This window comes from Octopus bimaculoides, chromosome 25 (genome assembly GCF_046866305.1).
Source record: "Octopus bimaculoides isolate indiv1 chromosome 25, ASM4686630v1, whole genome shotgun sequence".
Classification (NCBI taxonomy): domain Eukaryota; kingdom Metazoa; phylum Mollusca; class Cephalopoda; order Octopoda; family Octopodidae; genus Octopus; species Octopus bimaculoides.
In genome coordinates, this window is record NC_142952.1 from 30,519,286 (window position 1) to 30,546,785 (window position 27,500).

Below are 27,500 nucleotides of genomic sequence, written 5' to 3' on the forward strand. Positions count from 1 at the left end.
GGCATCCACTGCCTTCCACTGTCTCTCACTCAGTCGCTTTCAAGCATCAGTTGCGTTAGAATGAAAATAATGTTGAAAAATATATACTGACATACGACCAGATTGACTTACGATTTGTCAGTCAGAATGGAACTCACTTAAGAGGACTTAAGATAAACTTACCAGAAGACTAAGTTGTCAATAAATAGGGAAAAAGTAGTATCGTCAGGTATCAAAGAAATGTCTTCTGGTATCATCAAGGAAATTGCCTTGTTTGATATGCAGAAAAGAAGTAGGTTTAAACTCCATATGCTGCACCCATGGATATACAAGAAATATTGTAGAATCACAAATAGACTAAAATGAACCTCCATATGTGGCAGATACACAAAAGAAATACACGTTATGAGCACACCAGAAAGAGATTCTCTTAAATACTTGGACAGCTCCCTAGAAATAGTTAACAGCTTCTGTTACCTACAAGACATAATTAGCAGGAGAGGTGGTTGCTGAAAGGGATGGCCTAAACCAATCCAAACTCCAAGAGACCATGACCAAATAAGGTTGATAACACATACTGCTGGCACTAGGATAAAAACCAATCAAAAGGGACATGTATTTTAACCCTTTTGCATTCAGATTATTCGGTCAAATGTAATGCTTATTTATTCACATTGCTTTGAATTAGCCATGCATCATCTTGTAGTCTTGAGATATCAATGATGTGATTGCTTATTTTGAGAAGGACCTTGTATGGTGGGTGTGAGAGGCAGCATCTGATTGGTTTGAACCCAAAACAAGTAGAATATTTAAGCCAGATAGGGCTGGTTTGAATGCTAAAGGGTTAAATTTGAGTATATAAATTATACACTCAAGAAGAAGAGTGCAATCACTGAGACGAGTATTCCTGAGGACATCGTCAAACTTTTCATGGTATGGCAGGATAAACAAAAAAACAACTGCCTGTTCTAGATACAGAACTACAGCTAGAAAAAAACTAATTCCCATCCACATTGTATGAAACCTATATATGTATAAAAACATGCATACACACACACACACACATATATATATATATATATATATATATATATATATATATATATATATATATATATATATATATATATATATATATGGGCACAGGTGTGGCTGTGTGATTACAAAGTTTGCTTTCCAACTACACGGTTCCATGTTCAGTCCCAATGTGTGGTACCTTGAGCAAGTGCCTTCTACTATAGCCCTGAGCTGACTGTAGCCTTGAAAGTGGATTTCGTAGACAGAAACTTGAAAGAAGCCCATCATATGTATAAATGTATACATGTTTGTGTCGTCTTTTGACATCGTGTGATAGTCGTAAACAAGTGTCACTGTCATACAAGCAGTGTCATTCATTTTCAATATTCTGCAAAAACAGGTCTACCCATGATGAAATAATAATAGCTTGCTTGGAAACAGGGGAGGGTTGGTGAGAGGAAGGGTATCCGGCTGTAGAAAACTCTATCTCAGCAATTTTGTCTGACCCATGCAAGCATTGAAAAGTAGATGATATGGTGGTGAGGATGGATAATGATGTAGGTATAGACATGGATCAAACCATGTAAGGTCATAGCTTTGACCAATAACAAATGTGTATGCACATGTGTTTGTGTGTATATGTATGCGCATGTATATGTGTGTGTGTGCATGTGTGTGTGCGCATGTATATATGCATAAGTACGTGTGCATGTGTGTGCATGCACGTGTATGTGTGCAGGATTATGTGAGTGATTGGCAAAGATAAAGAGTGTAGTTGATTCATTTCTGCCATTATATAGCTGGTACCTTTGCCATTAACCCCCACCTCCTCCTCCTCCTCCCCTTCTTCCTCCTCCTGTTACTTCAATAAGTCCCTCTCCAATGCTCCCACTGGATAGTTTCATATCCTGTGGTGCAAAAAAGGGGACAAAAGGATCAACTCTGTTTCCTTTACAATTTAACAAATTGCATCAATAACTAAGTGTTGAAGCCCCGTTCAAAAGACCTACATCAGTGGTTCTCAACCAGGGCCCATGTAAGATTTGGTGGGGGGGGGGCACATAAGATTTTGATAAACTTTATGTCCAAAAAACTGGTTATACTTCTACAATACAACATTTTAACAATTTTTTAATACAATTCTTTAAGTATATAAATAGGACTTTTTTTAAAACATCGGATGGCTACGAGGGTCCTCCTACCCTGAGTAAAATGGGAATTAAAAAGGTTCCTAAGCAAACCATGGTTGGGAACCACTTATTTACATGGTCGCTCGCTTGTCATGCTAGAAATAATAGCCAAATTTCATCACCATCATTCATCTGCACACATATAGGAAAATTACACCCTAGTCTTGTCAAGGGAGGGATATGCTAAGCAATGCAATGGCCCTGCAACCAATATGAAATGGCTCAATGCTTGGGAAAAGGGCCAGTTGGTCACAGGTCGAATGCTTTTCATTGTAGCCCGTTTTAGCAGGACTGACCAATCTTTTAACTTTTATTTGTTTCAGTTGCTGGACTGTGGCCATGCTGGGGCACAGCCTCAAAGGATTCAATCAAACATACTGACCTCAGTACTTATTTTTTTAAGCTTGATGCTTACTCTATTGGTCTCTTTTGCCAAACTGCTAAGTTACAGGGATATGAACAAATCAACAACACATTGTTATGTTGTGGGTAAGTGGGACAAATACAAACACACACACACACACACATATACAACAGGCTTTCACATAGTTTCCACCTACCAAATAAGGAATTGGTCATTCTGGATCTATGGAAGACAATACTTGCCCAAGGTGCCACACAGTAGGACTGAATCCAAAACCACATGATTACAAAATGAGCTTCTTAACTACACAGCCATGTTCTAACCATGACCACCTCCAAAACAATATTATATCATGTGTCCTAGTGTTTCCTATTTTTTTCTTTTTGCTTTCATATGACAGTTAGGGGATGTGTGTTTTGAGAGAGATTTGATTGCTATTTCTAGCAGACAGAGCAACTACATAGAGAGTCCCATGTTGGATTGGACATCAGCTGATATTATAAGGTGGAGGAAGAGGAGAATGGAAGGGGAGAAAGGGAGATGAATAAAGGAACACAACATCGTAGAGTTTGGACAAGAGGATTAGTGAACAAGGATTAAAGATTCAAAGTTTCATATTATTATTATTAATGATTTTCTTTTTGTTTTTACTTTCCTAATGCTTACGTACAGCTTTCTCTCGCAGAAGTCAATGCTGGCTTTCTCTGATAGACAGAGAACTCTGGGAAATGGAAGAATTACAAGCATTGGTTGATTTGCCTACGATTGCATAAAAAATATCTGCATGTGTGTGTATCTGTGTGTCTGAGAGAGAAGGTGTGTGAGTTTGTGTATGTATGTGTATAACCCTTTGGGGACCAAGTTACCTATGACTGCACTTGGTCCTTTGTGACACGAACTTTTTTTTAACCCTTTAGCATTCAGATTCCTCTATCAAACGCAATGCTTCTTGACGACATTGTTTTGAGATTTCAATGATGCGATTTTATTCATTTATTCTCTTACTTGTTTCAGTCATTTGACTGCAGCCATGCTGGAGCACCACCTTTAGTCGAACAAATCGAACCGAGGATTTATTCTTTATAAGCCTGGTACTTATTCTATTGGTCTCTTTGGCCGAACCACTAAGTTACTGGGACGTAAACACACCAACATCGGTTGTCAAGCAATGCTGGAGGGACAAATACAGACACACGAACACGCACATATATACATATATATATATATTTTTTTTTTCTATTTTTTTTGGATTAATATTGACTTTTATCAGATACTTTGTATATTTATAGATAAATGTATAAATATATGATAAATAAGACCCCAAGGTACAATATGTAGATGCATATAATGCTGAAGGGTTGTACCTGATAGATTTGGAAATTTGTTTTCCCAAATTATTTATATTAACATATATATATATATATATATAAAACAGGGTTCTTTCAGTTTCCGCTTACCAAATCCACTCACAAGGCTTTGGTCGGACCGAGGCTACAGTAGAAGACACTTGCCCAAGGTGCCACACAGTGGGACTGAACCAAGAACCACGTGATTGGTAAGCAAGCTTCTTACCACACAGCTATGCCTGTGTATACTTTTATAATGACATTGTAAGGTAGGTGCAAGACGCCAGATCTAGCTGGTTTGAACATAAAACAAGCGAAACATTTTGGCCCTATGTGACCAGTTAAATCCTTTAGTATTCAGATTTCTCTGCCAAACATAATCCTTATTAATCCACATTGTTTTGAATTAATCCTGCATTATCTCATAGCTTTGAGATTTCAATGATGTGATTGTTTATCTATAGAATAATATTGTAGGGTAAGTGTGAGAGGCTGAATCTGGCCAGTTTGAAAATAAAACAGGTAGAGTATTTCGACTGGATATGGCCAGTTTAAATTCTAAAGAGTTAAATGCTAAAAGGGTAAAGGATCCCCCAAATTATCCATCAAACTCAATGTTTAAGTTCTATATATCAGCTTAATAAAGACAAAGCTATTTTATTAAATTGCTCATTATTTTAAAAATTAATTTAACCCCTTGTCTGTCCCATGTATTCCTTGCATCCATGCATCATACATGATATATATTCCTAATGTTTTTGCAACCATAAGGGCAACTAGGAGCTTATGAAAGGGAAGTTTTGTATTACACAGAATGTGTGAAACCTAAGCTAAATATATTCTGAAAACAAGCATGGATTTTTAGGACAAACTTATGAAAATGCTTTGAACAGGCAAAGAATTAGTGTCACTATAAAGACATTTTGTATAGTGGCATGCAAAAGCACACATCAAATTCTTGGAGTGGTTGCCATTAGGAAGGGCATCCAGCCATAGAAACCATGCCAAATCAGACTGGAGTTTGGTGCAGCCCCTCAGCTTACCAGCCCTGGTCAAATCATCCAGTCTATGCTAGCATGGACAACAGATGTTAAATGATGATATTTCACCACTGTCATGCTAAAACTGTCTCTTCTAGCAGAACTGCTTAATCCTTTGCCTGTCTTGTGTGTATCTCACAGGACATATAAAACCAGGAATGAAAACAAACATAGAAGTTTAGGACAAACTTATGAAAATGCTTTAGAAAGGCATAGGATTAAAGAAAGACAGATTTCTTTAGAAATATTGTAATAAAAGGGTTGATGACAATGTGATATTACAATTTATTTGGATTTAAGTTTCAGATGTCAAAAGTAAAAAAAAAAAAAATTGTCGGCTTTATCACAATTGTTCTTTTGAATTCATAATTCAGAATTACTGTTGTTACAAACGGAAGATAGCATTGTTAACTTCCAAACTTCCCACCATAGTCGAAAAAAATGTTAAAAAAATAAACATTTTAATTAATAATTCATGAGGGGTATGCAAAACAGCGAGAACCCAGACACTAACATATCTATTCATTTTAAAGACATTCTGGCAGTTTCAAGTGTCTGTAATAGAGGAGGCATTCTCTGGTGATGAATAAACAACAGCAAATAGATATTCACATTCAAATCAGCCAGACTATATTAAGAATGAATCAGATACGTTAACACTTTGGTTACTTAGAATCATGAATATTAACAATCTTGAATACTTTGTCCCCATGGCAGTCTAAAACTCACTGTGGAGACAAGTAAATAAATTATGATAATGATCTCTAATTAAACTTTTAGGTTTTCAGGTTTCTTTATCAAATGAAATGCCTATTTATTTGTATTGTTTCAATTAATTATGCATTATCTCATAGCTTTGACATTTCAATGACGTAATTGTTTATTTTTAGAACGACATTATAATGTGTGTATGTGTGAGTGGCCAGATCTGGCTGGTTTGAATGTAGGATACTTTGGCCGGATGTGGCCAGCTTAAATGCTAAAAGGTGAAAACACAAAGCTAGCAATTTTGAGAAGAAATGGAATTTATTGATATGATCCCCCACCAGCATATGGATTCCCTCACACCATTTCATTTGATTGTTTCTCTTGGAGGAATGGTACACACAGTTGACTTTAAAGAGATTTGAACTTAGAATGTAAAGGGCTGGAAGAAATACTGCAAGGAATTTTGGTGAATGCTCTTAACTCTGTATACCACTTATAGAATGCACTTTTATGCATGTTACATGTGTATATATACACACAATGTGCACGTATACATGCATAGATTTGAACATTGTGTGTGTGTGTGTGTGTGTGTGTGTATGTGTGTGTGTGTGTGTGTGTGTGTGTGTGTGTGTGTGTGTGTGTGTGTGTGTGTGTGTGTGTGTGTGTGTGTGTGCCAATGCATAAAACTCTTGGCCCTGGAGTCATTCTGTAACTTCTGCCAATTATTAATAATGTGTGTGTGTACTATTTTGAGTGCTATTTTCCTGTTTGCATCATCAAACCTATATCTTACATATATGCACATATACACACATCTATACACACACACAAACACACATATACACACACGCACACACACATATACACACATATACAAACATATACACACACATATACATGCACACATACACACACACACATATATATATATATATATACATACACACACACACACACATATGTATGCATGTACAGTGATATTTGATATGCTCATGTGCGCTTGAATATGGGGAGACCTTCTGCTTTAGAAATAGTTTCAGAAGAAATGTGGCCTCTTAGACTCTGCTTTTATACACACACACTAAAAGCAGAAGCCCCCCCTCCCCCCGCGCCATTTGCAAATGTGTTTGACTTTGGTAGCATGTTCCATGCTTCTAATTGTTTTGAGTGATTAAGTAATCATGAACAGAGACTGAACATTATATTGAACCTCTCACTCATTCACTCGACGACAAAACATGAAGATGTGATAGCTGGAAGGAGAGAGGGGACATCACCAGCACTGAGTAAACTGGAGCAACATAAAATGAAATGTCTTGCTCAAGCACACAAAGTGCTTTCATAGTTCAGGAATTGAAACCCTGACATTATGATTGTGAGCCCATAACCCTAACAATTAGGCTATATCCTTTGTGTGTATGTGTGTTTATGCAGACGGGGCTATTATTATTATTATTATTATTATTATTATTACTATTATTATTATTATTATTATTTATTCAAGGCACTGCCTGGAATTGAACTCACAGTCTTGGGGTTCATAATAAAAATAGCATCAGCAAAAAATACCTAAGGAATGAGAACCCAGGGTTGGGTTCAAAATTCGGATCTTTTTTAAAACGGGGGCCACATTTTTCATTAACGAAACACTTTGAAACTTGGAACACTGGTAGAATGTGTCATATAAAACATCTTTTTCTCTTAGTCTTCTTTAAAAAAAAAGAAATCCATAAATTATTCCATGTTAAAGTTGTCGTATTTCTGTAATTTCAACCAATCACTGACGTCCATTCAGCCGATATACATTAAGTGCCGACTACATAAACAAACGATTCTGAAACAATTAACCCTAACCCTACGGTTAGGGTTAGGGTTAAAGCAAATTTAAAATGAAAAAAGCAAATAAAACGAAGAATCGTTTGTTTATGTAGTCGGCACTTAATGTATATCAGCTGAATGGACGTCAGTGATTGGTTGAAATTATCGAAATAACACAATTTTTTACATGAAATAAATTCGAATACAAAAATATTTTTCTGTTCTATAACACAAAATAGATAAGTATACGAAGTTTGAAAGTCTTTCGGTACCAAAAACACTACGTAAAACATTAATGAAAAATGTGGCCCCCGTTTTAAAAAAGATCCCAAAATTCTACTAGGACACCTGATGAAGGCTGTAGAGTAAATCAGCCAAAAGGCTGTGGTAACAACAAACAAGATGAGGACAAATATCCGTCCAATGTAGATAATGGAACAGAATTCCTTATCTCAAAAATGTCGAACAGTACTGTATTTATCTATCTACCAATCTAGTCAAAATCACAGCTTACCCATCTATCTATCTATCTATCTATCTATCTATCTATCTGTTTCTCCATTCAACAGCTACATGCAGTGCTTATCTTTACTGTCAACATCTACAAACTGCATTTATCTATCCCCACAGACAATCCTTGTGATGTCAGTAAATGCCAAAACAAGCTCTGTAAATTTTTGAACAATTATAAACTACATATATACACACACATATATATATATATCTATATCTATATACACATACATATACATAAAAATTGCTACAAATGTTTATACCCTCCTTTAGTATTTCAGAAGTACATAGACAAATAAGTAGATCATTCACTAAATAGATAAAGATCAATATATGCAAATACAGGATTATGTATAATTTATAAAAACACTAACATGACAAGTGAAGTGTATATATTCTATGACTGTCAAAGACAGGCCTTTATGAGTGTGTGTGTGTGTATAATGCTTACAAAAACAATCAGTATACATACTACATTACCATGCTTTCTACACACTACATGATCCATTATACAACAGTGTATATATATGTGTGTGTGTGTGTGTGTGCGTTTATAGGGAGAGGAAAATGTGGGCAGTGATGTAAGTTTCTGAAACTTATAGAGACTTTTAGACATCATTCACATTCATATGTATGTGTGTGTATATACATATATATATATATATATATACACACACACACATACATACATACATACATACACACACTTGCACAGAGGTGCTGAAAAGTTCCTGGCTTTGGGTAAAAGAAAATACAGGAGGATCAGTTAATTATGATTTTATTCAACATATTCGTCTCCCAGATTCACACACTTATTGCAGTGGTCCTTCAGGTTTTCTAAAACCAGTAAAAGAACTCGGAATGTTGGGACCCTCCAACCAGACCTTTCACAATACCCTTAAAGCCAGGAACTTTTCAGCACCCCCTCATACATGTACACACACACACACACGCAGACAGTTTTATATTTCCTTTGTTTTTTTCAATAGATACAGTTCTGGCAAACACAGACTACTATAATTTGCCATCAATTACTTTTTATCTGACAGTGATTGTGTGAATTCATGAATGACAAATGAACCGGAGTTATGCAACCACTTTCATCTGCTTACAGTTGTTTCTGCTTAAAAAAGCACAGCACTCAGAGCTGGGTGTTCATGTGAAATGTCGTAACTTCCTCAGAGCCACACATACACACATAAGGTGGTGCATTGTGTTCTTGAGCAAAACACTTCATCTTACATTGCTCTGCGATCACTTTGACATTTGATGCATGGTTCACCGGGCACCTGTTCAGATTTGGTGGCGAAAGTGACCTAATGCACAGCACAAACATTTAATCACTATAAATCAATCATTCATGCAGGTAGTTTGGCAAAAGCTGAATGCTCATACATCATCTTCGACGGGAGAGTCCATCATATAAAAGACAAGTTATATATAATGGTTATTACATATTTTCCCCTTTACTAGAGTAAATGTGGCTTACAGTTGTTTCCAGTAGCCAACATAGGTACATTACTGAGAGGTTTACTCAATCGGTTTATTGATCAGTCGAGAAAAATAGAATGACCTAAAAAAGATTAATGCTACTTTCATCAGGGCCATTTCTGGTTATATATATATATATATATATATATATATATGTATATATATCATCATCATCTTTTAATGTCCATCTTCCATGCTGGTATGGGTTGGATGGTTTAACAGGAGTTGGTAAGCTAGGACTGTGCCAAACTCTGCTGTCCACTTTGACATGGTTTCTAAAGCTGGATGCCCTTCCTAATAACACATGCACACAGAAGCATCTTCTAATTTCCATTTACCAAATTCACTCTCAAGGGTTTCTTAGAAGACATTGCCGCAAGGTATCCCAAACTTCTTAACCACATAGCCATTCTCATACCAATAGCATCATCCTCATCATTTTAATGCCCATTCTTCCTTGCTTCTTGCATGGGTCAGATGGGATTCATTAAGACAGACTTTTCTGTGACTGGACGCCCTTCCTGTCACCAACCCTTACTTTGACTGCAAACAAGTTAAGGTAATACTTCCCCATGACCAAAAAATGTTTTTCACTGCAGATTGAAAGCGAATGTATGACAGTGATACTCGTTTACAACCATCATGTGATGTCAAGATGAGGACATTCAAATATATACTCACACACACACACACACACACACACACACACACACACACACACATATGGTGTTCATACATTATCTTTACAATAGAAATTGAGCATCATTTAGATGTGCTGCAGGTAACCAATGGAGCCCAAGTGCAAGTGTTCTGATATCTATAATAAATTTCTTTTTTTTTTCCATAAACTCTGCTAAATTATCCTTATCTTTCATTTTTTTATTTCCCCTGAATTTTTCAGATTGTAAAGGTAATTCATGGACACTCCATCATTGTTTAACATCCGCTTTCCATGCTAGCATGGGTTGGACGATTTGACTGAGGACTGGCGAACCAGATGGCTACACCAGGCTCCAATCTGATTTGGCAGAGTTTCTACAGCTGGATGCCCTTCCTAACGTCAACCACTCCGAGAGTGTAGTGGGTGCTTTTATGTGCCACCGGCACGAGGGCCAGTCAGGCGGTACTGGCAATGGCCTCACTCAAATGGTGTTTTTTTACGTGCCACCTATATTAGTGACAACTGGATTTTTCCCCTTCTGGTTTTATATTGTGCATAGCTGCTTCCATTGTTTTTATATATATTTATTCTTTTATGCATTTCAGCCCTAAGGCTGTGACCATGCTGGGGCACCATCAGTGATATATACATACATACACACATACATACACACCCAATGTAAGTTGCACAAATAGTATGCTCCATCAATTTGTGTGTGTGAGCAGGGAAAAATTGTATGTTGAATAGGAGAGAAAAAGAGAGAGAGAGAGAGAGAGAGGCAACTAGTGAAGGGAGATAAGAAGGATGAAGAAATGGTGCTGAATCTAAACAGATGGTTAGGACTAAGAGAGAGAGAGAGAGAGAGAGAGAGAGAAAGAGAGAAGACTAGACTAGGCATGTCTTTTGTTTATAAAGACAGTAGATAATACTTACATGGATTAAGAACATAATTAAAGAAACTTACTGGACAGCTAGCAAACAACAACAACATCAAACATTATCATCAACAACAACAATGATAATAACAATAATAATAATACAGCAACAATAACAAAGGATAAAACAGTAATAAATAGCAACAATTATAACAGTAATGTCTTGTATTGGCACAGAAATAGCAAGAAGGGAACGAGAGTGAAGTGGTGATGTTCATTTGTATGAGCAATTCGAAAGACCCAAATACATAACTGCCACTGTAAGGTCCAGTCCTTGTTGTTGTGTTGTGACTTTTATGCCTCAATGACCCAGAAAGCTATGCCAGAAGAACCCAAACTCTTGGTCAAGCCTGAGTGCATGCTGGACAGGTCAAAGAACAGAGCCTAGACTAATGTCTAGATTCTAAGGGTTCATAAATTTAATGGCAAAATTTTAGGGATTGATAAGTAGGGAAATTGAAGGATTTGATAAAGTAATTAAGGGTGGATTTATAAGGACTGAGAAATTTAACAGTGAAATTCTGGGCTAGAGGGTGGGGCTAACATAATCCCCAATGTATTTGTAGTGACAGACAAAGTGATTGAAAGTTATTTTTTTTAAGGGTCAATAAAATAGATAAAATTCAAGAGAAGGGCTGTTAAGATATCTGAAATTTTGGGGTTGGCTGAAGTAATTAAAGATTAATAAATTAATCATAAATCCTAAATTGGGATGGGGAGGTATAACTAAAGTAATTCCCAAGGGCACAAAATAATTTAAAGGTAAATTTTAGGAGGTCAATAAAATTTTTTTTAAATCCCAGCAAATTTTCAGGAGTTGGTTTAAATAATTGACTTATTAGTTGGGGGGGCGGGGGATTAAATTTTTAATTAAATTTTTAGTTTCAAAAAAGTAATTCACCAGGAAATTTTAGGGGTTGGGCAGCAAAGAGCAAAATAATTTACAGTAAAATTGCTGCAGTTTCTAAAGTAATTAATAGCAAATTACTAAAGGGAGCTGTCGTGGTGATGTTAATTAATGGAAATAACTGTAAATTTCTAAGATCAATCAATAAAGTAATTAAGCGAAATTTTTAGGTTTGATTCTGTCAACTGTACTCTACAACTATTACTAGTATCCTTGACATGTGAACATCTGCCTTCTATATAAGTTAACCAATTTCCATATATTAAATGCGTAAATAAAATAATTAAGAATAAAATGGACAATAAGAAACTAAAAAAAATTCTATAATGCATTTATAATAGAAAGGATTATTATCATTATTATTATTATTGAGTGAGAGAGCAATCTAAGTAATATTAAGGAATAAATATACGAAGCCCAGTATACCCATCATGACTACCCATCTGATAAGGGTACACCAGGCACAGGCATCACAACCATATGTGTGTGACATGATGACCTCATATCGAGATGAACAGCACATGACTTTGCAGGTGGGGGCCCAGTTAGAAATTTCTTCAGGTCAAGTAGCCCATCCCACTCAAAAGGCCCCTGAACAAGGGTTTTTTAAGGATGATGAACAAAGCAACTATGTTTCCAAGTGAATTATTCAAACCCCAAAGAATTACTCTCAACACATGGTTATGATGCTCCCCGACTACTTCTGCTCATGATCAGAGATGCACATATCGTCAGCCACCAAGGGACATGCTCAACTGGTTAAAGTCAAACAACTGACAAGCAAATCTGTGGTATTGAGCAGAATATTTGGATCTTTTTTAAAACGGGGGCCACATTTTTCATTAATGTTTTACGCAGTGTTTTTGGTACCGAAAGATTTTCAAACTTCGTATACTTATCTATTTTGTGTTATAGAACAGAAAAATATTTTTGTATTCAAATTTATTTCATGTAAAAAATTGTCTTATTTCGATAATTTCAACCAATCACTGACAAGTATTCAGTTGTTTACATTTACTCCTTTGGCTGATTAAGCCATAGCTTCGTTTTATTTGCTTTTTTCATTTTAAATTTGCTTTTTTCATTTTCTTTTTTTTTTCTTCGTTTTATTTGCTTTTTTCTTTTTAAATTTGCTGTTTTACCCTAACCCTAACCCTATCACCGATAGAATTGTTTCAGAATCGTTTGTTTATGTAGTCGGCACTTAATGTATATCGGCTGAATGGACGTCAGTGATTGGTTGAAATTACAGAAATACGACAACTTTAACATGGAATAACTTAGTCTTCTTTAAAAAAAAGAAATCCCTAAGAGAAAAAGATGTTTTATATGACACATTCTACCAGTGTTCCAAGTTTCAAAGTGTTTCATTAATGAAAAATGTGGCCCCCGTTTTAAAAAAGATCCGAATATTTACAGTAGCCCATCTTTTATACCAAGACAAAGCAATGTACATGATAACGCTTCCAATCAGTTAAGATCAGAAGCCATGAGAGCCACTGCCTGGTATTGCACTATTGTGATTATTATTGATTATCATTATAGGCAGTGAGCATTTTGTCTGTCTTTATAGTCAAAGTTCAAATTCTGCCAAAGTTGGCATCATTTCAGGCTCAATGAAATACATACCAGCTGAGTACTGAGGTCAATATAATTTATCCCCTTCCCCCACCAAATTGCAGGCCTTGTGCCTATGGTATAAAGGATTATTATTATTATTATTATTATTATTACCACCATGCTGGGCAAAATGCGGCTAAACATTTTGCCCATCTTTTCATTCTATCAAATTGTAGGTCAATTAAGTACCAGTCTAGTCAGAATCTCAGACTTCGTATCTAAATTAGAAATTATTATTATTATCATTATTATTATTACTACTACTACTACAACTACTACTACCAGACCTTGACATCAAAACATCTGCCTTCCAAACACAATTGTCTGTTTCTATACATTGAATACATATATGAAATAAGAACAAATTAGAAAGCAATAATTAGAAAAAAAAATCATCATTATCATTAAGGCAGTGAGCCAGCAGAGTTACTAGCATGCCAGGCAAAATGCTTATTGCTATTTTGTCTGTCTTTACGTTCTGAGTTCAAACTCTGCCGAGGTCGACTTTGCCTTTCATCCTTTTCGGGATCGATAAATTAAGTATCAGTGAAACACTGGGGTCAGTGTAATCAACTAGTCCCCTCCCACCAAAATTTCAGACCTTGTGCCTATAGCTGAAAGGATTATTATTATTAAGGCAACAAGCTGGCAGAATTACTGGTACTGGCGTTAGGAAGGGCATCCAGCTGTAGAAACTCTGCCAAATCAGATTGGAGCCTGGTGTAGCCATCTGGTTTCACCAGTCCTCAGTTAAATCGTCCAACCCATGCTAGCATGGAAAGCGGACGTTAAACGACGACGACGACGACAAGGAAAAAATCCTTAGCAGCTTTTCATTCGTATTCAGGCCTTGTGCCTATTGTAGAAAGGATTATTATTATTATTGCAGTGAGCTGAAAGAATAATCAGTAGCATTTTCTTTGGCTTTATTTCTGAACTCAAATTCCTCTGGGGTCAATTTTATCTTTCATCCTTTTGGGGTTGATTTTTGCTTTTATCCTTTCGGGGTCAATTTTTGCCTTTCATCCTTTCGGGGTTGATTTTTGCCTTTTATCCTTTTGGGGTCCATTTTGCCTTTTATCCTTTCGGGGGTCAATTTTGCCTTTCATCCTTTCGGGGTCAAGTTTGCCTTTCAACCTTTCGGGGTCAATTTTTGCCTTTTATCCTTTTCAGGTCGATTTTTACCTTTTATCTTTTCCAGGGCTGCGTTTGCCTTTTATCCTTTCGGGGTCAATTTTGCCTTTCATCCTTTTGGGGTCAATTTTGCCTTTCATCCTTTGAGGGTCAATCTATTAAGTAGCAGTCAAGCATTGGTCTTGATATGATTAACTCAGCCCCTCCCCTAACATTTCAGGCCTTGTACCTAGGGCAGAAAGGGTCATTATTGCTATTATTATAAAGGTGATGATGTAGCAGTATTGTTAGAGCATTGGTAAAATGTTTTGGGTAATTGCTTTGGGTTTTTACATCTTTCGGTTCAAATCTTGCTGAGGTCAACTTTGTATTTTATCTCCCCAAGATTGAGAAAAGGGTCAATTTAATTAACTAACTTCCCTCAAATTTCAGACTCTGTGCCAATAGAAGAAACATCACTATTATCATTATTACTATTATTATTAATACTAACAGTAATGATTAGTACATGTAGTAGTAGTCATTGACATTTAAACATTTGCTTTCCATATGTAGTAATTAAAAACATTTTCCACACATTGAATACAAAATAAATAAATTTAAGAATAAAAATTGAACAAAACAAAACAAAAAAAGACAGAAAATCAAAAATAAAAAAAATTAAAAGCATTAAAATATAAAATACAAAATACAAAGCAAATATTGAGCAAAATGGTCGAAATATTTCGCAGAATATGCATTTGCTTGCTTGCTCGCCTGTAGATACATAAGGAAGAGCTGAAAAGCCAAGGAAAGGGCTATATAGGCATTCAGTCAGCTCAATGCAATAGCCAAATCTTCCTCAATAAATACCTAAAGAATAGGGGACATATGAACTTGTGACGGGGTTCCTAATACATGTTGACCTGTTTGATGAAGCAACTCAAATTTCTTTCCACAAAATTTCCTTTCAGCATCTTATGAAAAGGGATTTGGAGTCAGCCAGGAAGCTTCTAAACAGTCATTTGTCCTACTCAATGTCGCAAGGCAAATTTCCTTTGACAAAACATCTACTATTACCGGATGGTTGCAGTACACAGTGATATGTATAAATGCAATGTTATTACCAGTTCGAATGTACTAATCAAACATTCAGACTTCCATTTATACATATCACTGCTTAGCACTCCCACCCCATAATTTAATTATGATGAACCATCGATTTGTGCTACCAGCACCTGGTCCTTGGGTCGGGCCCAGTTTAAAACCAACACTTGGTCCTTAGGTGCCCAGTTTAAAACAAACAACTGGTCATTGGGTGCCCAGTTTAAGACCAATAGCTGGTCCTTGGATGCCCAGTTTAACAACCAACAGCTAGCCCTTGGATATCCCGTTTAACACCAACATCTGGTCCTTGGGTACTAAGCTTAACCCTTAAACAGCAGATATCAACTGATGTGTCATTAGAGAACAGCAGACATCATTATGAATATGGCTGTCATCAAAGGAAAGTCAATATTTTAAGAGCACTTTCTAATAATGAGATTGTAAATTTTATGGTGCAAGAGACTAATAGTTATAATAGTTTTTGTACTAAAAAATGAGATCTATTTTTTTATGCTCATTTGGCACACACGATCATGTAATCCTTTCCTGTCATTTAAGGCTTAATGGAAATAAGATAGGATGGCCACAGCTTGAAAGCTTGTCATTGTAAAGTCTGTTTGATCGAAGCCGACTCGGGGCTAAACAACATCTGCAAGACTTCTCACCCGTCTTGCTCCACCCCTTCCTGACCCACTGAGGAAAAGAAAAAATATAGTCAGAAATGATAATAGAAGCTTGATATCCTTATTTGGATTAGCAGAGAGATAATTGGATAAAGAGAGAGAGAGAGAGAGAGAGAGAGATTGAGGTAATAGTGGGGTTGGGCAGGTTGGCGCATTTGAAGGAATCCCATCTCACCAGATGAGTAATAGCTGAAAATAAAGCCTGAAATTAGAAAAACACAGACCAACACAGAATGTTAACATTGCTGCGAAGACATGTTTACATTTAACTCTTGTACTGCCATGATGACAAATTTAGAGTTGGTATATATTGCTGTGATGACAGTAATATAAGATTCAACTTATATTACTGTGATGACAAGCTGAGATTTAACATTTATAAGCCATGATGACAAATTTTGAATTGGCATAATACTGTGTCAAGTTAGATTCAATTTATATTATCAATGTGATGACAAGAAAATATAGAATCGATTTGTATTACTGTGATGACAAAGTTATATCTTACATATATTGCTGTGATGACAAACTTAGGTTTAATCTATATTACCATGATGACAAGCTGAGATTTAATATTTATAAGCCAGGATGACAAAAAAATAAGATTAATAAGTATTGCTGTGTTGACAAAATTAAATTTAACACATATATATATATATATATATATATATATATATATATATACACATATTGCTGTAATGAGAAGCCAAGGCTGAACTTATATTGCTGTAATGATGACCCAGTTAGATTCAATTTGTATTATTATTGTGATGACAAAAAAATTTAGGATCAATTTCTATTGCTGTGATGACAGAGATTGAACTTATATTACTGTGATGATGGCAAAGATTCAATTATTATTATTATTATTATTATTATTATTGTGATGAAAAAAATTTAGAATCAATTTGTATTGTTGTGATGACAACCTTAAATTAATCTCTGCTACTATGATGACAAACTGAGATTTAATGTATACAAGCTGTGGTGGAAAATTTAGAGGCAACTAGTGATGACGAGCTGAGATTCGATGTATATTACTATGATGGCAAACTGAGGTTTAACACTTTTTAGCCATGATGACAAAGTTAAATTCAACTTGTACTATTGCTCTGATGACGAAAAAAAAAAAAAAAAGGATCAATTTGTATTGATGTGTTGACAAATGCAACACATTGCAGTGAAGATAAACTTTGATTTAATCTGTATTACTGCCATGACAGTATCTAAGTTGTGATGACAAATTTTGAGTTGATTTGTTACTGTGATGACAAATTTTGAGAGGACTATTTATGTAATGACAAACCGAGATTTCACATATAAAAACCATAATGACAAACTTAAATTCAACTTCTGTACAGTTGTGATGACAAATTTAGACTCAACTTATCTTATTGTGATGACAAGCAGAGACTTAACATTTATACGCCATGATGACAAATTTAGAGGCAACTAGCATTGCAGTGATGACAAGACTTAATTCAACACGTATCGGGATGATGACAAAGTTAGATTTAACCTTTTTTTGCTGTAATGATGACAGTGGATTCAGTATACACTGAGATGATGACAAGCTTAAAGTCAACATATATTTAAGTGATGACAAATTTAAATTAAACTTAAGATTTTAGCAATGACAATTTTGAATTCAACCTGACCTGCTACAATGACAAACTTACATTCAACTTACAAAAATGTAAATTTAGAATCAATTTATTATTGTGTTGACAATATATGTTACCAACTTTTTAGAAATAGTAGCCAAATCAGAGTGTCCTTAGAAAAACTAATAGTAAGAAGTCTGCTTCCCAACTACATGGTTCTAAGCAGTTGTCTAATGCAGGGGTTTTCAAACTGTGGTCTGCGGACCACAGGGGGTCCGCAAGGACAAGACAGGGGGTCCGTGGACAGCAAATACTTTTTATGGGCAATTTGATTTTATATATGTTTTTTAATCGAAATCTTTTAATTGGCAATAAACCTATTTGTTAAATACTGTTAAATAAATAAATGTAAAAATATGTTATTTTAAGCAAATATTCATGTATAAATTTCATAAGCGTTTATAAGGGGGTCCCCTAAGGTAAAACCTGAAATATAAAGGGGTCCGCAAGTCAAGAAGTTTGAAAACCCTTGGTCTAATGAATGACCACTACACACTAGCTAATATACTCATCCATCCACCCACCAACCCGACCCCCAATCCACTCTCGCCCACCCACCCCACCGCTTCCTTACACTTATTCCCTTTTCTCAGGCAGTTTACTTTAATGAATGACCATTAACACTGCCACTGCAACCACCACCATCACCAACGCCAATACCATCCTACATGTCTAGACGTTGGCGCTGCCTCGTCTCTCAACTACAAATACGACCCCCTTCCATCTCCCCACCCATCCTGACCTCTACGACCCAGATTAAAGTTTAATGAACGTCAGCCTTCTCCCCTCCCTAACTCTCCCCACCCACCCACACATTCCGCACGACCACCCACCCCTGCCCCTCCATCATTCTTGTCTCATTACACAACTTAAAAGAGTCTGTCACTCTTCATCCCCCCCATTCACCACCACCACCACCCACTACAGGGTACTAATTACAATGTTTGTAATAATATCTAGGATAGGACGACAGTAAGCAATTAACCGAGTGTCCCCCCCACTACCTCTCTCACCGCCACCTTTGTAATTAAGTCATTAAGAGTCACTGTTTTATTCAATTGGTCAATCAGTCACAAATTGTCAGCAGCAACATCTTCGTCATCATCGTTATAGGTAATACAGTCTAATACACATGATATGTCTGGAATAAATGGTTGGAACACTTTGGTTAATAAGTATGGTATGCTTTTGGTGAGAGTTTTTCAAATGTCTGGCACAAAGCCAACAACATTGGTGGAGAAAGTCAAGTGAATGCCATTGACTCCGGTGCTCAACTGGAACTATATTATATTAACCCCTAAAAGAATGAATGGCAAAGCCGATCTCAGCTGTATTTGAACTCAAAACACAAGAGAGACGGAAGACAGTAACAATTATGCCAGCTGGCATACCAAATGTATCACAGTCAGATGAAGGCTAAGCTGGCTGAAACTTCGAACTCACTGTCAACTCTAATCTTGTTAAAGAATAATAAATATATACTCTAGAAAAAGTATTGAGTAATTCTTCAATTTAATGTAAAATTGCTTTTATTATGACTCAACATAAAAACATTTCTACATATATGTGTATATATATATATATATATATATATATATATATATACATACACACACACATAGGCTACACACAATAATGGTGAGAAAGGCTGTGAAAGTAAAGAATTAAAAAAAGGGTGAAAGTGAAGGATAACTTACCAGGGCGAAAGGCTAAAGCTTCACATCTTAGCCCTGTATACTTTTCAGGGCATCTGTAAAGACAGAACGAGAAATGGATAATGCAGTACAAAGTGGATTTGGGAAAAGTGGGCAGAATGTGTGTGTGTGTGTGTGTGTGTGTGTGTTCTTTTATTCTTTTACTTGTTTCAGTCATTTGACTGCGGCCATGCTGGAGCACTGCCTTGAAGGGATTTAGTCAAACAAGTCAACCTGAAGACATATTTTTTAAAAGTCTAGTACTTATATTCTATCAGTCTCTTTTGCCAAACTGCTAGGCTACGGGGACATAAACACACCAGCATCAATTGTCAAGTGATGATGGGTGGGGGGAGGGGCAAACAGACACACACGCACACACATAAATATATACATATATATGCAATGGGCTTCTTTCTGCTTAGGCAGTTTCTGTCTATGAAATCCACTCACATGGCTTTGGTCAGCCTGAGGCTATAGTAGAAGGCACTTGCCAAAGGTGCCATGCAGTGGGACTGAACCTGGAACCATGTGTGGAACCACACAACCACACCAATAATTATTTTCAGGATCCAATAGAATTGAGGCATCTTAATAACAAAGACACCAACGTCGGATGGAGGATAACGTACCTGTGTACAAACAGTGTGTATGAACACTCAGGTACTTGCGAAAGCATCTATGGATTTGTCCTTCCAGTTACGCATACATCCACAAATATAGACCAAATACACTCAATGTATATGTAAAATCACACAAAGATATACCCCAGCGTGCAGTCCATGGTCCACTGTAGGCTCAAGGTTCAATGCAGTGGAGACTCCGAGTATAGTGTAGTATAAATCATCATCATTTACTGTCTGCTTTCCATGCTGGCATGGGTTGGACAGTTTGACTGGAACTGGTAAGCTAGACAGCTGTACCAGGTCCAGTCTGAATTTGGCTTCGTTTCTATGGCTAGATGCCCTTCCTAATGCCAACCACTGACAGTTTCATATGTGCTTTTATGTGCCACATTATCATAATTTCTATTGCTATATTTTAATAATTACTGATATTTTATATATTATATATGTAAAGCATATGTCATATATGTATATATATATATTGATATAATTGTCCTTTTAGTAAATAAATAAATTGACATAATATAATGTCTAAAAGTTGATGAATACCACCCATTAATCCCCTCCATTTTCTTATTGCTTTCTCTCTCTCTCTCTCTCTCTCTCTCTCTCTATATATATATATATATATATATATATATATATATATATATATATATATATATATATGTATATATATATCTCTATCTCTCTCTCTATATCTCTCTCTCTCTATATCTCTCTCTCTATCTCTCTCTCTCTCTATATATATATATATATATATTCGAAGCGCCGGGGTTTTAATGGTGGCAGCTGATGAAGGAGATGTTTCTATGTGGCCTGCTTGTTTGTTGTACCTTGTTTATCATTTTGTCCATGTTCTTTTGCCACGTCATGTACCCAGATATGTATCTATAAGTACATGTGGACGAAGGTATATACATACATGTACATATATATGCATATACTCATATATTGTTTATATATATATACATACGATGGGCTTCTTTCAGTTTCCGTCTACCAAATCCACTCACAAAGCGTTGGTTGGCCCGAGGCTATAGTAGAAGACACTTGCCCAAGGTGACATGCAATATATATGAAAAAACAAAATGCAAAAAAAAAAAACAAAAAAAAAAACAAAAGAAAGAAAACCAACCAAGCTACTTACTTACAGGCGGACGCCTTGCTTCCACCGAGCATCATAGAGAAACATACGCCGCCATTGAGACAAGATGTACTTGAAATTTGCTCCTCTGTACAGTTGAATCTGTTTGGAGGTACAGGTTTAAATGTGGTGGAGGAGGAGGAGGAGGAGGAAGAGACAGTGGCGGCGGTTGTGGATTTGCTGGGATCCAATGGTCTCGGAGATTTACGACTGCAGGCATCTGTGTGAGAGAGAGAGAGAGGAGGAAAGTGAGAGAGATATGAGGAGGAGGAGAGAGAGAGATATGAGGAGGAGAGAGAGAGAGATATGAGGAGGAGAGAGAGATATGAGGAGGAGAGAGAAAGAGATATGAGGAGGAGGAGAGAGAGATATGAGGAGGAGAGAGAGAGATATGAGGAGGAGAGAGAGAGATATGAGGAGGAGAGAGAGAGATATGAGGAGGAGAGAGAGAGATATGAGGAGGAGAGAGAGAGATATGAGGAGGAGAGAGAGAGATACGAGGAGAGAGAGAGAGAGATATATGAGGAGGTGAGAGAGAGATATGAGGAGGAGAGAGAGAGATATGAGGAGGAGAGAGAGAGAGAGAGATATATGAGGAGAGAGAGAGAGATGAAGAGAGAGAGATGAAGAGAGAGAGATATGGGGAGAGGGAGAGATACGGGGAGAGAGATGAGAGAGAGAAGAGCAAGAAATAAGGGAATTAAAGAAATGAGAGGGAGAGAGAAAGAAGGGAGTGATGAGAGGGAGAGAGAGAGAGAGAGAGAGGAAGTAGAGAGAAGGGGAAAAGAGAGACTGGAAAGAGAAACAGAAACAGGGTGAGATGATAAAGGAGTAAGATTGAAATGAGAGAGGGGGAGAAAGTGAAAGTAAGAGGGCAATAAGGGAAGGAGAGAAATGAGAGAGAAAAGGTAAGAGTGAAGGAAAGAGACTAGAAAGAGAGAGAGAGAGAGGATGAAGAGAAGATGAAAGGTTAAGAGAGATGAAGTGGTGAGATATAGAAAATATAGAGAATATAAAATGAGAAATAAAACACGGAAATTCTATAAAAGTAAATATATTTTTTATGGTTTTAGGAAATTTCGCCGGAAACATCTTTGCCATAAAAGATTTTGCCATTTGGACAATAATAAAGCAATTTATACCAACACTTTTTAAAATAAAAAGGAAAAGAAATAATAAAAGGTTTTATAAACAGCGTTAAATAGGTAAGTCTTTATTCAATGTGAAACATTAAAAAAAAATGTGAGGATGTAATTTAAAAAAGCATGAAAACTCCAAATTTACAGCAAATTTTTCCAGGGCAAAAATGTTTACGGCAAATTTTTCAGATATGATTTTTTTTAAAGGTAAGTGAGAACTAGAAACAAAATATTGAAAACAAAGCAACCTGCGGATTTATTCATTTTGATAGCATTGTAGATTTCTATCCTTTCATTTTGAAAATCCCCCTCCTGAAAACTCAAACTTTTTGAGAGCTGGTTCAATAGGATTAATGACCTGGGTGTTTTATAACAATCATGAATGTTAAGAAGTCTCTTTTATACTGGGATTTCTTCAGAATTAAAAAAATGGTATCCTGTTATTTGACGTTTTTGTGGGCAGTTTTGTAGTAGTTGAGAATACAGAGCTCACTAGATTATTTCTCCTAGATTCTTTTAAGAGGCATACACATAACTACACTCAGACACACTCTGGGTTCAGTCCCACTGCGTGGCACCTTGGGCAAGTGTCTTCTACCATAGCCTCGGGCCGACCAAAGCGTTGTGAGTGGATTTGGTAGACGGAAACTGAAAAGAAGCCCGTCGTATATATATATATATATATATATATGTATGTGTGTGTATATGTTTGTGTGTGTGTGTTTGTCACACCCAACATCGCTTGACAGCTGATGCTGGTGTGTTTACGTCCCTGTAACTTAGCGGTTTGGCAAAATAGACCGATAGAATAAGCACTAGGCTTCTAAAGAATAAGTCCTGGGGTCGATTTGCTCGACTAAAGACGGTGCCCCAGCTTGGCCGCAGTCAAATGACTGAAACAAGTAAAAGAGTAAAAGAGTATAGAGGTATCGATTCGAGTCCCATGCATATGGAAAACCCACATTTTTCCGTCAAGGGCTTATATGCCCCCAATATTAGACTAGGATCTTTTTTAAAACGGGGGCCACATTTTTCATTAACGAAACACTTTGAAACTTGGAACACTGGTAGAATGTGTCATATAAAACATCTTTTTCTCTTAGTCTTCTTAAAAAAAAAAAGAAATCCATAAATTATTCCATGTTAAAGTTGTCGTATTTCTGTAATTTCAACCAATCACTGACGTCCATTCAGCCGATATACATTAAGTGTCGACTACATAAACAAACGATTCTGAAACAATTAACCCTAACCCTAACTCTAACCCTAACCGTAAGGTTAGGGTTAGGGTTAAAGCAAATTTAAAATGAAAAAAGCAAATAAAATGAAGGTATGGAGATTAAATACGCTTTACATCGCTTAATCAGCCAAAGGAGTAAATCTCAACAACTGAATACTTGTCAGTGATTGGTTGAAATTATCGAAATAAGACAATTTTTTACATGAAATAAATTCAAATACAAAAATATTTTTCTGTTCTATAACACAAAATAGATAAGTATACGAAGTTTGAAAGTCTTTCGGTACCAAAAACACTATGTAAAACATTAATGAAAAATGTGGCCCCCGTTTTAAAAAAGATCCTTACACTATTTTCTTCAGTCAATACACAGTAATTGCTTATAAGCTTATGAAATATTATTATTATTTACATATATATATATATATATATATATATATGTGAATATATATATATATATATATGTGTATATATGTGTATATATATATATATATATATATATATATATATATATATATATATAAATATATATATATATATAAATATATATATATATATAAATATATATATATATATATATATATATAAATATATATATATATATAAATATATAAATATATATATATATATAAATATATAAATATATATATATATATAAATATATATATATATATAAATATATATATATATATAAATATATATATATATATAAATATATATATATATATAAATATATATATATATATATATATATATATATATATTATATACATGTATATATATATTTGAGGTCTGACCCCAGTGCTTGACTGGTTCTTATTTTATCGACCCCGAAAGGAGAAAAGGCAAAGTTGACCTCAGCAGTGTTTGAACTCAGAAAATGTAAGGAGGAAAGAAATACCACAAAGCACTTTGCCAAGCATGCTAACGATTCTGCCAACTCGCCACCACCGCCATCTCTACCACTACATAAATATAAAACAAAAGTGGTGGTGGTGGTGGTGGTGTTGGTGGGGTGTTGATGGTAGACGGAGTTAACAGAATCTCAGTCCTGTTTGAGATTCTTTCAATGGAATGCTTTCTAACCTCACCACAGCTATGAATCCATAAATATCCACCACCACCACCACCACCACAACACACCACCACCACATTTTAAGTGTTTGTGTTAAACACCTTGCTACTGACCAAAAAGAAAATTAAAAAAAGGCCCCCCCCCATTGCTAACTAATGTCCCCCCCCCATACCGCCCTTAAACACACACAACTACAGACCCTTACAAACACACCCCCTCTGTCTAACACCACTGATGCTACAACCAATACTGTTGTTGCCACTGTGTCTATTTGTCAGGTAAATTGACAAACAGATCTCAGTAAGTCCACAGCAAGGAACCAGGAATTTCAAATCTTTTATTTAATCCACCTAAGAGGATAGTGTTAATCTGCTGAATAATCACAACAGCACAAACACTACCACCACCACCACTACTACTATCATTAATAACAGCAGAAGTACCACAATTACCACCACCACCACCACTGACACCAACAGTAGTCATCCCTACCATCACTGTCACCACCACCACCACCACAACCATCACTGTCACCACCACCACCACCACCACCACAACCATCACTGTCACCACCACCACCACCACCACCAAGTAATATGCTTTATTTAAAAGCAGTAGAAATATATTTCTGTTATATATCTGCTGCTTTTAAATAAAGTATATATATATATATATATATATATATATATATATATATATAAAGTTCAAAAACCTAACAAAAAAACAAAAAAAACAACAAAGTGAGGACGTGATATGGATAGTGTTATTGGACGCTCAGGAAAGGAAAGAGAGAGTGTATGACGTTTCGGGCGTAACCCTTCGTCGGAAAGATGGAAAGTTCGGAGAATCAGTCATTTGACTGCGGCCATGCTGGAGCACCGCCTTTAGTCGAGCAAATCGACCCCAGGACTTATTCTTTGGAAGCCTAGTACTTATTTTATCGGTCTCTTTTGCCGAACCGCTAATTTACGGGGACGTAAACACACCACCATCGGTTGTCAAGCAATGTTGGGGGATAAACACAGACACACAAACATACACACATACATACATACATACATATATACGACGGGCTTCTTTTCAGTTTCCGTCTACCAAATCCACTCACAAGGCTTTGGTCGGCCCGAGGCTATAGTGGAAGACACTTGCCCAAGGTGCCACGCAGTGGGAATGAACCCGGAACCATGTGGCTGGTAAGCAAGCTACTTACCACACAGCCAAAGCAAGATTTATTTATGATCAGAGGTGTTTTTAAACCAAGGTACAACTTTATTAGATGAATATGAGAAAGACAGGAGATAAAGCACAATATATTCGTGATCAGAGTTGTCCAAAAACCGAGGTACTACTGTATTAGGATAATCAAGGGTTCATTGTATAACAGAGTAGAGCGCATAAGAATGGCCCAAATCTGCAACCCTCAGTCTACTTGTACATTCTACTTGTACATTCACACCCCCATAGTTGGTGGTGGGGTTTAACAGTCACACAGTCTCCTTTTATCACCCTCTAAGCCATTTCTCTTTTATTCATACAATCTCTATATATCACTCTCGCAGTCTCTTTTCCCCCCACATAGTCTCTCACTCTATCATACAAACACCTACAGTGTATGAATGCATGCACACACACTTTCACAAAGTGTCTCATTCACACAGAGTTCCTCCTCCCCTCTCTCTTTCATACAAACACATACAGTGGGCTCACACACACATACATACACACAGTCTTTTCTCCTCTCTCTTTTTCATACAAACGCACTACAGGCACACATGCGCACACACACACACACACACATAAAATACTACAACGCTAACCCCAAGAATACATCTTCACAACACCACTGCCACCAGTACACTACTGCAACGCTACCACAACAACAACAGTACAATACCATCCGATTCTTATTCTGTCTTTAAACAACAACAACATCCCAAGTCTAAAAAACAAAAAAAAAACAGTAGCAAGAAGACACTATATTTCCCCTGCCCCATATACACAGTCTGAGAATTACTGGTATATTCTCCTTGGGGTGGGGGTGGGCAGTTTTAATGACTGCCCCATCCCCACTCTTGCTTGTTCCTACCAACTGGTACCTTCCTCAAACACACACACACCTGTTACCTTGGAAATATATTTGATGAGAAATGAAAAATTTGAAAGTATTTTTGTTAAGAAATGACTGTAGGTTGGGGAGGGGGATATAGGCTCGGTCTCTCTCCCTTTCACACAGTCACTCACTTACACACACACAGCCCCTCTCTCTCTCTTTCACATAATCCCTCTCTTGTCTGTGAAAGAGAGAAAGGGATTGTGTGTGAAAGAGAGAGGGAGTGTGTGAGAGAGAGGTATTGTGTGTGAAGGAGAGAGAGGTATTGTGTTTGAGAGAGAGAGAGACAGAGGATTGTGTGTGAGAGAGA

The 27,500-nt window shown here is 36.3% G+C and overlaps 1 protein-coding gene across 4 annotated transcripts in view; it reads right to left on the bottom strand.

The window, feature by feature from the left end:
* LOC106877112 (uncharacterized) overlaps window positions 1-27,500 on the bottom strand; it is a 107,527-nt gene that overhangs the window by 19,052 nt on the left and 60,975 nt on the right. For 2 of the 4 annotated variants that reach the window (XM_089342024.1, XM_089342025.1), the window contains exons 4-6: window positions 21,630-21,846; window positions 19,857-19,909; window positions 3,221-3,271 (exon numbers count right to left, since the gene is read on the bottom strand). In XM_089342024.1, the coding sequence (XP_089198150.1) occupies window positions 3,221-3,271; window positions 19,857-19,909; window positions 21,630-21,846 (321 nt within the window). The remainder of the gene's footprint in view (window positions 1-3,220; window positions 3,272-19,856; window positions 19,910-21,629; window positions 21,847-27,500) is intronic. The other 2 variants (XM_089342026.1, XM_089342027.1) reach the window with 1 other exon arrangement.